At 56.4% G+C, this 13948-nt stretch overlaps 1 protein-coding gene across 1 annotated transcript in view; it reads left to right on the top strand.

The window, feature by feature from the left end:
- SRCIN1 (SRC kinase signaling inhibitor 1) overlaps nt 1–13948 on the top strand; it is a 63255-nt gene that overhangs the window by 38190 nt on the left and 11117 nt on the right. Inside the window, 13 exon segments of the mRNA XM_077164598.1 lie at nt 192–390; nt 829–922; nt 1510–1917; nt 1919–2038; nt 2041–2375; nt 3565–3657; nt 3863–3906; nt 4227–4414; nt 5645–5820; nt 10659–10789; nt 10939–11086; nt 11396–11642; nt 12102–12336. Of these exon segments, the coding sequence (XP_077020713.1) occupies nt 192–390; nt 829–922; nt 1510–1917; nt 1919–2038; nt 2041–2375; nt 3565–3657; nt 3863–3906; nt 4227–4414; nt 5645–5820; nt 10659–10789; nt 10939–11086; nt 11396–11642; nt 12102–12336 (2418 nt within the window).

The raw sequence follows: 13948 nt of genomic DNA on the forward strand, positions 1-13948 counted from the left end.
TGGCGCCCGCAGTGCCGTACCCCCAGTCGGCAGATGAGCAGTGCCTGGGTGCACCTACACTGGGGGGCAGCACCTGGCCTCAGACTCTAGCGCTGCGGGGGGGGGGGGGGCTCCCGAAGTGCCCCCTCGCTCTCCCGGAGGGCGGCGTGGTGGTGGTGGCAGTGACTGTGAGGGCCGTGTCTCCTCCGCAGGGGTGCTGTTCCTGCAGTTCGGAGAGGAGACTCGGCGCGTGCACATCACGCACGAGGTCAGCAGCCTGGACACGCTGCACGCACTCATCGCGCACATGTTCCCGCAAAAGCTCACCATGGGCATGCTGAAGTCGCCCAACACCGCCATCCTCATCAAGGACGAGGCTCGCAATGTCTTCTATGAGCTGGAAGACGTCCGGTGGGCGTGACCCCGGGGGAATGGGATAGGCTTCCCCATGCCCCTCCTCCGCAGAGTCTCCATCCTGCGGACCCTTCCCCAGTGCCCCCTGGCCCAACCTCACCCTTTCCCTCTCCTCTCATTTCCTCTACCATCCCGCCCGGGTCCTCAGCCCTCCTTTCGAAATCACCCAGGCCTGCCTGTTCACATTGGCTTGAGCTAATCTGAAAATGGCATCTGAGGCCCGGGAAGTGGAAGAGGTGGAGGCTGCTGGGCCTGCGTGTTGGTGGCAGGCAGCCCGAGGCTCCAGATACCCTGAGCATAGGTGTCAGTAAGGGTTGAGGGTCCTGGCGCCACTCGCACCCCTCTTCTCCCTGCCAAGGGTGGGCTGCCCCTCCCCATCCTACAGGGCTGGAGATGGTGACCCTCTGCATTTCCCTCCCCCTCCCCCCCCCTCAGGGACATCCAGGACCGCAGTATTATCAAGATCTATAGAAAGGAGCCTCTCTACTCCGCTTTCCCTGGCTCACACCTCACCAACGGGGACCTCCGGGTATGGCTGGGAATGCCCAGAGCACTGGGGAGGCTGGGGAAATGCCTGGATGGTCAAGGTCATGGTGATGGATACTAATGGTGACCGGGGAGGCCAGGAAGATAGGGGCCAGGCAGGCAGAGTCAGGTCAGTTGTCACCAGTGACCAGAGCCAGGTCTGGAAAAGAGAAGGTAGGGGCTGCGGTAGAGGGTTGCCTCCCTTAATTGTGATGTTATGGAGGAGCCTCTCCCCTTATCTGCCTCCTTCCCCTCCAATCCCCTCTTGTCGGCACAGCATTTCTCTAGCACACCTCTAGATAGCCTAAGGTCATCTCTGAAAACATCCCCTCCGGGTCTGCTCCCCCAGCCCTTTCCTTAGGGTGGGCTACGGGTTGGCCCCACTGCCTCTCGTGTTTCTCCATCTATCACTTCTCCCACCATGCTGGGAGTCCTGATGGGAAAGGGGCCCAAGGTGCAACAGGAGAGAGGGAGGCAGAGAACAGAAGGGACTTGCTAAGCGTCAGGGAGGAAGTGCTGGTTCCTCAGGCAAGGGGCAGAAGTTCCCTTTGTGACCAGCCGTGTGAGGTTCCGGGACTGTCTTCTGCACAGAGAGAGATGGTGTACGCGTCGCGGGAGTCGTCCCCCACGCGGCGCCTCAACAACCTGTCGCCAGCGCAGCACCTGACGTCGGGTTCGCCCCCGCCGGGGCTGCCGTCGGGGCTGCCGTCGGGGCTGCCGTCGGGCTCGCCATCGCGTTCGCGCCTGTCGTACGCCGGGGGTCGCCCGCCCTCCTACGCCGGTAGCCCCGTGCACCACGCCGCCGAGAGACTGGGAGGCGCCCCGGCCACCCAGGGCGTGAGCCCCAGCCCCAGCGCTATCCTGGAGCGGCGCGACGTGAAGCCGGACGAGGACCTGGCGGGCAAGGCGGGCGGCATGGTGCTGGTGAAGGGCGAGGGCCTCTACGCCGACCCCTACGGGCTGCTCCACGAGGGCCGCCTGAGCCTGGCTGCGGCCGCCGGCGACCCGTTCGCCTACCCGGGTGCGGGGGGCCTCTATAAGCGCGGCTCGGTGCGCTCGCTCAGCACCTACTCGGCCGCCGCGCTGCAGTCTGACCTGGAGGACTCGCTGTACAAGGCGGCGGGCGCCGGGGGCCCGCTCTACGGCGACAGCTACGGCTTCCGCTTGCCGCCCTCGTCGCCGCAGAAGCTGGCCGACGTGGCGGCGCCCCCCGGGGGCCCTCCGCCTCCGCACAGCCCCTACTCGGGGCCACCCAGTCGCGGCTCGCCCGTGCGCCAGTCCTTCCGGAAAGACTCCGGCTCCTCCTCCGTCTTTGCCGAGAGCCCTGGAGGCAAGGCCCGCAGCACCGGGGGCGCCCCGACGGCCGCAGCCCCACCTCCCGAGCTCTTCCCCGGGCCTGGGGAGCGCCCGCTGGTTGGGTTCGGTCCGCCGGTGCCAGCCAAGGACACGGAGACCAGGTGAGAGATACACCGAGGCCTCTGGGCTGGAGTGGTAAGAGATTAGGCAGAGTCTGTGGCAGGATTGCATCTTGGACTCAGGGTCCCGGGAGTGGTTGGTAGATCCATAATAGTTTTGAAGGGTCGTCAGAGCATCTTGGATGTAGCAGGGAGGGCCTGGGAGAGGGCATTTTCCTTCTGTCTGCAAGTCCTGAGGGGTGGGTCGATAGGGTCCCAGAAGAGGATTCTGGAAATCAGTGTTTGCATCCTTCCCTGGGTTTTCCCAATTGTAAAACTGGGGAGGGGTGATGGTGAGAGAGTGCAAGGGTAGTCAGTGGTAGAATTCTTGTCTGCCATGTGGGAAACCCTGGAGACCCTGGTTCGATTCCTGCCAGCGTGCTCCCCCTTCCCTCCAAACATTTCAACAAATGCTGCTGCAATAATGGGATAGTCACACGGAAAAATAATGAGATGTGACCCCCACCATACAGCATACAGAAGAAAATAAAAGACAAGGGAGTGAACCAGTGCTCTTTAGTGCCTTTTTAGTTGAAACTCAGAAATTGCAGCCCCAACAGCTGACCAACACAGGGCCACCTGAAGGGGGTAGCTGATAAGAATAGAGACAAGGAGACAGGTGCACTCAGTTACCTGACCATCGGACAGGGGAGCCCATGCCCATCAGCTTCCCCACAAGATACTGGCCCTGACCAGTCCCCCTCTGCCCTCAGGCAGTGCTGCTGAGGGACAAGGACAAGCAATGCATTCACACAGCTCTCTTGTGGCCCATGTGCTAGGTCTAGTGGGCAAGACACACAAATACTTGACTTACTTTGGGGGGAGTCACAGGTGTTGTGGGAGGAGGGCTTCCTCCAGGCTGCAGAGGGGAGGTAGGGAGGAAAAACATGCAAAACGGCCTGGAGAGGTCAGGATGGCACCCACTGGGGAGCCGGGAGGGAGAGGTGAGACTGGAGAGCGAGGAAGTGACTTCAGATGGAGAAGGGCCATACCCAACCTAGCTGAGGGACTGTGGGGGCCTGACCCTACGACACCTGGGCCCTTTGAATTGTCTGTGTACTGGGGGCCAGGGGTGTGTGTGTGTGTGGTGATAACCAGATTTTTCTCTGGTTATCAATCTTGGAAATGGGGGGCTGGACAGGAGACACCCCATGTACAGGAGAGGGGTGCTCAGAGCCCCACTCCTTCCCAGGGAGCGCATGGAGGCCATGGAGAAGCAGATTGCCAGCCTCACGGGCCTGGTACAGAGCGCCCTCCTGCGTGGCTCTGAGCCTGAGACCCCCAGGTGAGGCTCTTTTCCCCATATCACCACCAGGGGCTGGGGCTGGGGCTGGAGGAAGGGGAGGTGTGCATCAGGTGTCCTGGGCCCAGCTCTGCCACTGCCTCTCAGGTGACCCTGGGGGAGTCCCTTCCCTCTCCTAGCCTCCATCCTGAGATCAGGGGGCTGGATGTAACCCCTGATGGCCCCCTTTCTTTCCCCTGTGCCACAGTGAGAAGATTGAAGGCTCCAGTGGAGCAGCCACCCCCTCAGCCCGTAAGTGACTCCCCCCTACCCCACCCCCACCCCAAGTCCTTGCCCTTTCTGAACTTCAGTTTCCTAATCTGTAAAATGGAGATTAAACAATACCTACATCACCAGGTTTTCCCTATTAAAAAAAAAAAAAGGTATGTTGGTCCAAGATATCTTTACTTTGCTCCCCACAGGAAGGTTGGTCACCACCTGGGACAGGGATCAGGGCTATGGCCCTCTCCGGCTACTCTGTGGCTTCGGACATGGGGGGAGTCCTTACCCTGGCCTCTTCCAGGCTTACGGCTTTGTCCCCTCCCTCCCGATATCGCGGTCCTTCTCTGCAGCCTGCGGATCGGGCGGCCGAAGCAGTGGGGCCACCCCGGTGTCCGGCCCTCCCGCGCCCTCTGCCAGCAGCACCCCTGCCGGGCAGCCCACCGCCGTCAGCCGTTTGCAGATGCAGCTGCACCTGCGTGGCCTGCAGAACAGCACCAGCGACCTGCGCGGCCAGCTTCAGCAGCTGCGCAAGCTCCAGGTACCGCACCCTGCAGGGCCTCGCCCATGGTCCTGACCCCGCCCCACCAGAATCCACCGTTTTGCGGAAACCCACCCCACAAGTACGGTCCCACCCCTAGGCCCACATCCCAAACCCACAGAGCTCTTGCGCCGGGTCTCTCACTGCCCACTGGGTCCCTCTCCAAACCCTTTCTCCCCTTTCCTTTCCCCTCCTCCACACCCCACTCCCTCACTGAACCTCCGCCCCCTCACCCAGCTCCCGTCGCCCAGTCCCCGCCCTCACCACTGAGCCCTCCTTCCCTATCCCAGAGACCCCATCGGCCTCCTTGTGCCCCAGTCCACTCCTTCAGGAACGTTCCACATTCCTTCCTGCCTTGTTTCTTTCTTTTTTTTCTTCCGCCGGCCGGAGTGGAAGCCTTTCTCCCAGGTCTCCTCAACACCCCCTTCCAGAGCTGGGACCGTTCCCCCCGCCCCGTCCCGCCCCGCCCAGCAGATGGCCCCGCCTGTCAGGAGCCAGGCACCTCTGTGTCCGCCCCTCGCTCCTCCAGAGGGTCCTAGGGCCCCTCTGGTGAGGATAATGAGCAGAGGCAGGCCGAGGTGGGGGCAGTGAGTTGCCACCTGGGCAACGGATAAGAGCTCCTCCTCCTCCCTCGTGACCCTCCCCCCCCCACCCCCCGTCTCCTTCCCTTCCTTCGCGAAACTCTTGCTTAGAACTGGGTTCCCTCGTTAGGTTAGCCTTCCCGTCCCCGCCGCAGAAGCCATCAAATTCCAGAGCCTGGGTCCGACTCCTTCAACTCAGGCCTGTCCCCATCCAGGGTAGCTAGATTCCAGGGCCTTGCAGCCGCATAGGGCCCCTCCCACCAAAATATTCCCATCCCGTTCTCGCCCTACTTCTGTATTTCCCCGGGATTTAACTCTTGTCCCCCACCCCCTACCATCCCATCCCTTCGCTGCTGTTCACGGCCACAGCCTTGCAGCCGTACCTTCTGCATGGCCCAACTCAGCACTCCCCCTCCATGATTCCCACCCCGTTTTCGGCCGACCTCTCTCCTTCCCCAGAATTTAGCCCTCGCCTCCCCTCATCCCACCCCTTCGCTGCTGCTCCCGGCCACAGCCATATAGCCGCATCTTCTGTGGAGCGCTGCCCCGCACTGGACTGCCCTCTGCCCGCCTTCTCCTGGCCCTCCCCCTGCTGCGCGCCTCCATTCCCCCCCACCCAGGTCCATCCTTCCATCCGTGCGCCCCGCAGCTACAAAACCAGGAGTGGGTGCGTGCGCTGCTGAAGCGTACGGAGGCGGAGCTGAGCATGCGCGTGTCGGAGGCGGCGCAGCGGCAGGAGGACCCGCTGCAGCGGCAGCGCACCCTGGTGGAGGAGGAGCGGCTGCGCTACCTCAACGACGAGGAGCTCATTACTCAGCAGCTTAAGTGAGGCTGCGACCCACTGCGCGGGGACGGGGTGGGTGGGGAGGGAGGGCGGCCTGGGTGACGGGGCAACCTGGCTTCAGTGGGAGGCGCTACTCCCTTCTGAATCACAGGTGACGTTGGTCTGTTCTGAAGCCTGATTTCATTCTCCTCTGTGGCCCAATTTCTCTGTGACCCACAAGCCGTAACCATCTGGCATAATTCCCGATGTTTTGCTGGCTTGATGCCTGCTTTTGCTATCGTTTTGCTTCCTAATGACCCACAGGCTTCCCCTGTGGCCCGCAGCCTCGCCTTCATGTGGCCAGCTGCCTGCTTTTTTATTCTGACCTGTGCAAATTGATCCTCAGATAAAGTATTCAAGTGAAGCATTTAGGTGTTGCCAAGGCTCCAGCTTGGAGCTGCACAGCCCCGTTGCCACCAGGCCATCCTCTGATCTCTGAGACAAGGCACAACCAAGGAAAACCCTCCTCACTTCTTAGTTCAGCTGAGGAAAAGGAACTAGCTTTTTTAGAAGGCATGGGACTAGAGAACACCCCACCCCCAGATGCTTAGATGTGGAAGGGTTAGCAGAGGATAGTTTTCTGATCCAAATTTAGCAAATGCCTGTCTAGCCATGATTTCATTGTCCTGGCACCACTAGAGGAAGAAGCTGCCTTTCCCTGCCCATCCACTGAGCACCCCACTCCCAACCCCACTGTGGCCTTCTCTTGTCCATTCACCTCTTGGTGGCACAGAGCACTAAGGGACCTGAGGCCCAGTTCCAGCACGGAGGAGCTGTGTGACCAGAAATTCCTGCTGCTCTCTGTGCCTTAGTTTCCTCATCTATGCTCAGTATTAAAGATTTTTGCATTTCTTTCCAGAGAGGGGTTGGATTGTGCAGCTCAGCAACTCGGGACACCAGGAGAGGCTGCTAAAAGAAGCCTATCTCCCTCACTAATTTAGATCTGGAGACCATGCAAGGGTTCAGTGCTATCAGCCTTGGGCTACTCAGCCTGGTGGTGCACGTGCATTTCAGCAAGACCCAAGGCAAAGATGCCCATGCCACCTCATGGCCAAGATAAAATAAGCGTCCACCCTCTGTGGAAATAAACTGGCAGCAGCCACCCCACCCCTCTAGAGGTGAAAGCTTAGTGATAACTCCAGCCGCTTCTCTAAGTGGACTGGAAGGTATCATCTCCTCTCACCCAGGAAACTGCATCTACTCAACATTCCTGTCCTCTGCCTACCTCTTTTTACTCAGCATAGAGGAGCCAGACTGGAATTTTCAAAACGAACTTTTCTAAGACATTAAAGGAAAATAAAATGAAACATAAAAGCACAAAGGGAGAAAAGATGAAAGGAGAGATTTATGCTCCTGTCATTATGAGTGTGTGGTCGTCAGTTTCCTGGCCTCAGTTTTCCCAGAACACACAGACTCCCCAAACCCTGCTTTGTAATCAAACCCATTACTCAGACTGCTGTCTTGAGAGGAGGTGGGACCTGAAATATCGCTTAGTCTGGCAGGATTCTCCACCCTCCTTGAATGAGGTCCCTGTCCCTGTCCAGCATTAGACTAATCAGTATTAAACTCCCAGGCCCATCCTTAACCCTGCTCTGGCTGCAACCCCTGCAAGCCTTACTTCTTCTTGCTCCTTCCTCTTATTCCCGTCCCTTACTGGAAGTTATGGCTGATTCTGTGCTTCATTTGGCTTGGCTCACTGACCTATCCATCTATACAAGCACCTGAGCTCTGTCTGGATGTTGCCCTTAGGGGCTGCCTCTGCCGAGTGAGTCCTGCTGGCCTCTGGCTGGCTCTGTGGGCATGCAACCTCTGCATTCACACAGGGCCCCTTGCTTGGAGCGGCCCCATGCTCGGTTAGCTCTGCTGTTGCCATCTTGAAATTCTTTTTTTTCTTTTTCACTTTCTCAAACTTTATTATTAATAAACCTACTATTAGCCTCCATGGCATAGTAGACATTATGAAAAGTAGTGAAAAAATTAGTTATTGGTTACCGAAAACAGAAATGTACATAATATAAGCAAAACACATCTTGAAATTCTTAATAATTTTTTAACTAGGGACCATTTCCCATTGTAGCAGTATACATTTTCATTTTGCATCAAATCCCACAAATAATCTAGCTGGTTCTGTCTCAGTCTCTCCAGGACCAAACCTATCACTGGTCTGGAAAGCCCAGATACATTCCGATTCAATGTCTAGATCAGCTCGTCTGGGACTCCTTTTAGAGCCCGGGTCCTGCACAAGTTAGGGGCCCCCAAATTTTGGCAGATTGAATGATTAGAAAATTGAGACACTGATTGCACCTATGGGAGGCCTAGTCCTTTCCAACCACAGAGTTGCAGTGGGGACTCCTCCTGGAGGCTCGCCTGAGTCCCCTGTAAAAGAAGATTTCCTCTTCGGAGTGCCATGTGGAAGGAATCATCTTCCAATACTGGCCTGCCCTGAATCTGTCAGGAGTCACGCAGAGGCAGAGGAGAGGTGTTCTTTCCATGTGGTAGAGCAAGGGCTGGGGTAGGACTGTTGGGTGTATGTAGGAGGGTGAGGTTAGTCCAGGGGGAGCAAGGTGCAGCAGCACCCAATGGCAGAAGTCAGAAGCACCTGTAACCTTGAACAAGTTACTTAATCTCTCTGAAGGTCCCTCTTTGTTTTTAAAGGCCTAAGTTGATTGTATTAGTGAGGGTAGCTAATTAGTTAGGATAGCTGCTATAGCAAGCCCCCAAATTATATACTTCTTCAAAAATAATGGACATTTCCTTCTTTTTCATGTAACAGTGTTGGGTGAGCTAGCAAGGTGGCCCTCTTCCGTGCAGTCAGGAACCAAGGCTAACAGAGGTTCTGCCACCTTCCAAGGTCACCCAGAGGGTCATTGCCATTCCAGCCCCTGAAAGGGGGATAGAGTATAGAGGAGTTTTCATGAGGGGCTTTTATGGTCAGGTCTGGAAGCAGCCTCTACTCTTTCCACTCATATTCCCTTGGCTAGACGTCAATTGAATGGCCTCTTCTAACTGCAAAGGAGGCTGGGAGATGTAGTCTGGTGTCTGAGCCACTGTTTGTCCATATGTAAACTGGAGGTAATAACAATTTTTACCTCACAGAATTTGTTGCAAGGGTTCAATAAGGTAAGGAACGTCCAGTGCTAAGTGTGGCACTGGTCATACAGTAAGAGCTTAATATAAGATAGCTCTTTTTTTTTTTTCTATTAGAGCAAGTAGGTAAGAAATTTATTAAGGATGCAGTCAGAGAAAGGAGCATGTGGGCACTCTCGGAAGTAAAGAAAGATAGAGGGTGAGAGGGAATAGGCAATGTGGGGCCACTTTCCTTTATAGATTAGCTTAACTTATTCCCCCTTCCACTTCCTTGTATAAGATAGCTCTTTAACTTTCAGTGCTGAGTCACAGAATTTTATCCTTGACTCCAGCATAGTCTGTCTTTTCACCAGCTCGTTGGATGAAGATGTGTAAAGCATGCTGATAAAATAGTTGCTGACATGGAGTGTGAGGGGGAGCAAATCTGTTGGTTGGTAGAAGTGAGATTTAAAAGTTGTTCCCAACTGGAATGCTGGACTGAAATCCAGCAGATGGGATTTGACGGACAAGCATGTAAAGTCCTGCATGTAGGTCAGAGATGTCAGTGTCTCACGTACAGAATGGAGATGACCTACCTGGGTGGCAATTCCTTTCTTCCTTTATTCATTCATACCCAATTATTTACCTGACATCTACCCTGCACCAGGCACTGGAGCAGGTGCTGAGAATCAGAGATGAATCTGGAAGACATTGCTCCTGCCTGCCTGGGGCTGGTGGCCCTTAAGAGTGCATGCCCTAGTGAGCAGGAGCTTCTAGGGTTTGGGGGGCACAAAGCAGACACCCACCCCAATTGAAGGGCCTGAAGGAAGGCTTCCCAATGAGACCTGGGGATGAGTGAGGATTAGCCAGTGCTGTGTGTGTGTGTGTGTGTGTGTGTGTGCACACATGAGAATACAGTGTTCTAGGCAGAGAAAACAGCTAAAGGCCCAGAGATTTCTGAACCGCTCTACACAGAAGTAAGCCAGACAGAGGCAATGCAACTGAACCCTTGCCACATGTGCTCCCTTCTGCATTTGTTCATTTAATCCTCATGATGTCCCATGAGGGAGGAATTCTTACCGTTCTCATTTTTCGGATGTGGATGTTGAGGCCTGGAGATATTAGGTACCTGGTTGAGATCCTTCAGCTGGGAAAGGCAGAGCTGGGATTGGAACTCTGACCTGTCTGACTCTAGAGCCAAGTTTTCACTATCGCCCTTATGCCCTTGTTGGCTGCATTGAAAGAGTTTCGATTTTAGTTTCAAATTTAGGGTTCATTGCAGAGAGTGGTGACTTGTTCTGATTTGCACTTCAGAAAGATGTTAGATGACACAGCTCAGCATAAATGAGTGGAAAATCTAAAGCAGTTTTTGGCCTCAGGGAAAAAGACTGAATGGCTGGACCATTTGAGAAAAGGTAGCGAAGGACTTGGCAGTGTCCTCCCCAGAGAAAAGACCTCCAGGGGCTGGAGCAGCTGCCTCTAGCTCCGACTGCTGAATTTTCTGTTACTTCCTTGGCAGAATGAGGATGCAGGTTACAGGGAGGGAGACTTGAACTGATCTGGCTAAAGACCAGAGCTTCAAGGCTGGGGAGGCAGGGTGCCTCATGAGGTCTCATGTATGAGTTTTGGCATTTCCGATTTCACGTAGGTACGTGGCCTGGGGAGATGGCTTTTAAGTTGGATCTGACTGGTGGCCCAGTTGCTTTCCAGCTGCCCAATTGCAGGGGGCTGGGATGGGGCCAGAAGGGTTGAGAGGGTCTCTTTGGGGCCACAGTGACCTGGAGAAGTCTGTGGAGAAGATCCAGAGGGATGTGTCCCACAGTCACCGGCTGGTGCCTGGACCGGAGCTGGAGGAGAAGGCATTGGTGCTGAAGCAGCTCGGAGAGACGCTGACTGAACTCAAGGGTGAGCATGGGGGCCAGCCAATGTGGCCCTGGCCCAAGAAGGGAGTCCCTGCTACACGCCTGTTCTCCTCCTGTGCCCTCCCCCAGTGCTGCTCTCCTCCCTGTCCTTGGCGCTCTCTTCCTGCCCCGCTCACTCCTCCCTGCCCTCAGCTCACTTCCCAGGCCTGCAGAGCAAGATGCGGGTAGTTCTGCGTGTGGAGGTGGAGGCAGTGAAATTCCTGAAGGAGGAGCCACAGCGCCTGGATGGGCTACTCAAGCGCTGCCGTGGGGTCACAGATACGCTGGCCCAGATCCGAAGGTCATTCCATCCCTGACCTCTGATTTCCTATGGGGCCACACACTGGGCACCTATCAGTAGGTTGGCCTGACCCTTATTTTGACTCCCCCAAAGACCACTGGTGTGCCGACTGGATCTGCACCTCAGCTCCAACCTGTGACCCCTTGGCTTTCCCTCGCGCTGGATGCAGTCACTCCTCCCCAGACCCTTCCACCTCCCCTGCAACGTCCCAGAGCCCTTCCCACCCCCCACCCCCCTCGGGCAGGCTTCCCTCTCACAGGGCCCCCATCCTGCCAACCTCACTGCTGCACCCATCTCTCTCAACCCCAGGCAAGTGGATGAAGGCGTGTGGCCACCTCCCAACAACCTCCTGAACCAGTCCCCCAAGAAGGTGACAGCTGAGACTGACTTCAACAAGAGCTTGGACTTTGACATACCACCCCCCAGCCCTCCACTGAACCTTCACGAGCTGAGTGGGCCGGCCGAGGGTGCCCTCCTCACCCCCAAAGGGAGCAACCCCACCAAAGGCCTGGACGTGCCCAGCAAGAGAAGCGTGGACAAGGCTGTGTCTGTTGAGGTGCTGGGGCCCGGGATTGGGGGCCAGGGGTGGGGGTGTGAGCTACATTCACACGTTCTTATCACCATCTTGAGTGGGAGGGGCCAGATGTGGGGGAGCTTTTTCCTAGGGGGACCATCCAGTTCCCTCATGGAAGTCTGAGAAGTATAATGAAGGTGTCGTTAGTTCTGCTAGATAGAAGGATGTGTTAGATTAGGAAGCTGTAATAATGCAAGCAGCGTGGGTGAGCCTAAGAACAGACTGTCCAGACGCAGGTCCCAGCATAGCGAGATTATAGTATGTCATGAAGATGGGAGTCTGGACCTGTGGGGGAAGCAGTATAACTTGAGAAGGAGGCCCAGAGTCAGTGGGAGATTTCCTTTTCCATTCCTTGCTCCTGTAGCTGGGGAAGGAGCCGAGGCCCCAGGGCTCCCGAAACAGCTCAGCTGGTTCAGCCCTCACCCTCACGCTCCCCTCCAGGCTGCTGAGCGGGACTGGGAGGAGAAGCGGGCAGCCCTGACCCAGTACAGCGCCAAGGACATCAACAGGCTGCTGGAGGAGACGCAGGCGGAGCTGCTGAAGGCCATCCCTGACCTGGACTGTGCGAGCAAGGCCCAGCCGGGCCCGGCCCCCACCCCTGAACACAAGCCCCCCAAGGCTCCCCACAGCCAGAAGGCAGCCCCCCGGACGGAGCCCAGTGGGAGGAGGGGCTCAGGTATGGGGACAGTCAGGGGGAGCGGAGAGCCCAGAGGAGGGGGCGCCCCATGCTCAGGGACTCTCAGGTTGACAGGGCGGCACGTGGGCGTGAGAATCCTGGAGGTCAGGCTGCCAGAGAAGGAAGGTGCTGGAGAGCAGCTGCCCAACCCTCACGTCCTTCTGGGGAGACTAAGGCCCAGAAGGATGGGGCTGGGGCCTCCTCACTCCCCAGGACTTTTCCCACTGTCACACAAGCTGCCGAGAGGACCATGCAGGGAGGGTGAGCAAGTCCAGGCAGAGGGATTGGCCTGCAGATTTTGAATGCGCGCCTGCCGTTAGCCACGCTGTGCTGGGTGGGGGGCTGTGCTGGGTGGGGACACAGTGCTGGGTGGGGGCGCAGTGCTGATGGGCGGGGACGTGGCTCCTGGGCCCCTCAGGCTCACAACCAAGAAATGGAAGCATGAGTCATTTATTTGTTTATTCGTTCTTGTAACACATTTTTATTAAGCATCTACTGTGTACCAGGTGCTGAGGATAAGGAGATGAATAAGATAGTGCTTGTTTTCAAGGAGCTCAAAATCTAGTGGGAGAAATAATATTAGGATTTATATTAAGCACTTACTATGTTATGAAAACTGTTCCAAATGCTTCTTATCTGTTCATCCTTATGATTTCACAATATCCTCAGGAGGCAGAGACAGTAATTACCCCTATTTTACAGATGGGGACACTAAGGTTCAGAGTGGTTAAGTAATCCATCCCAGGCTCTAGCTGGTGTGTAAAATAGAAATAGAATGTGGGTGCTAAATGCACTGGCAAGCACTGGTGCTGTGGTTCCTAGAGGAGGCCTGGGAGGGCCAGAGGAGGTAACTTTCTAGTGGAATCTCGAAAATGAGGAGGCACTTCCCTGGGTGGTGAGGACCATTCCAGGGAGAGGCGATGGCATATGCAGATGCCTGGAGGTGTGAGTTTGGTATTTCCTGAGTGGGGTCCAAGCTGAGAGTAACAAGCAGAGCTGAGGCTGAAAGCCTGGCAGGCAGGAGGGTGCTGGGCCGAGGCACTGTGGTGTGGTCCAAGGCAGTGGGGACCCAGGAGAGGATCAAAGGCAGGGGAGGGTCCTGGCTAGTGGCCTTTCAGCAGGCAGATTGTCCTGGGAAAAGGGCCTGGGGAAGAGCTGGAGGAACTGAGGGTCTGGTGGGAAGAGAGCAATGCTCTATTGAGGAAGGATGCTGGTCGGAGTCAGGCTAGGGGCCTAGGGGTGGGTGGAAAGGAGGTAGATCAGAGCAGCGCTCCTCCAGCTTGAATGCGCGCAGGAATCCCAGACATGTGTGACAATGCAGATCCGCTCTGGCAGGTCTGCGGGGGGGCTGAGCGTCTGCAGTCCTGACAAGCTCCCAGCGTGGCTGGTGCCACTGGTCCAGGGGCCACACTTTGAGTAGCAAGGAGTTAGGAGGAGCTGACAGGGCCTGGTGTTGGGTTGGATGGGGATTTTGGGAGAAGGAGGGGACCTTGTGTCCTTTCCGCTGTGCTCTCCTCTCTCCTCCTCCCTGTTCTCGCTGGAGGAAGAAGCAGTTTATCCTCCAAGTCAGTGATGGAGCACCGACTCCAGGTGTGCAGGCCCCTGACCCCTG

The sequence above is a fragment of the Tamandua tetradactyla genome, chromosome 6, assembly GCF_023851605.1.
Source record: "Tamandua tetradactyla isolate mTamTet1 chromosome 6, mTamTet1.pri, whole genome shotgun sequence".
In the NCBI taxonomy this organism is placed as follows: Eukaryota; Metazoa; Chordata; class Mammalia; order Pilosa; family Myrmecophagidae; genus Tamandua; species Tamandua tetradactyla.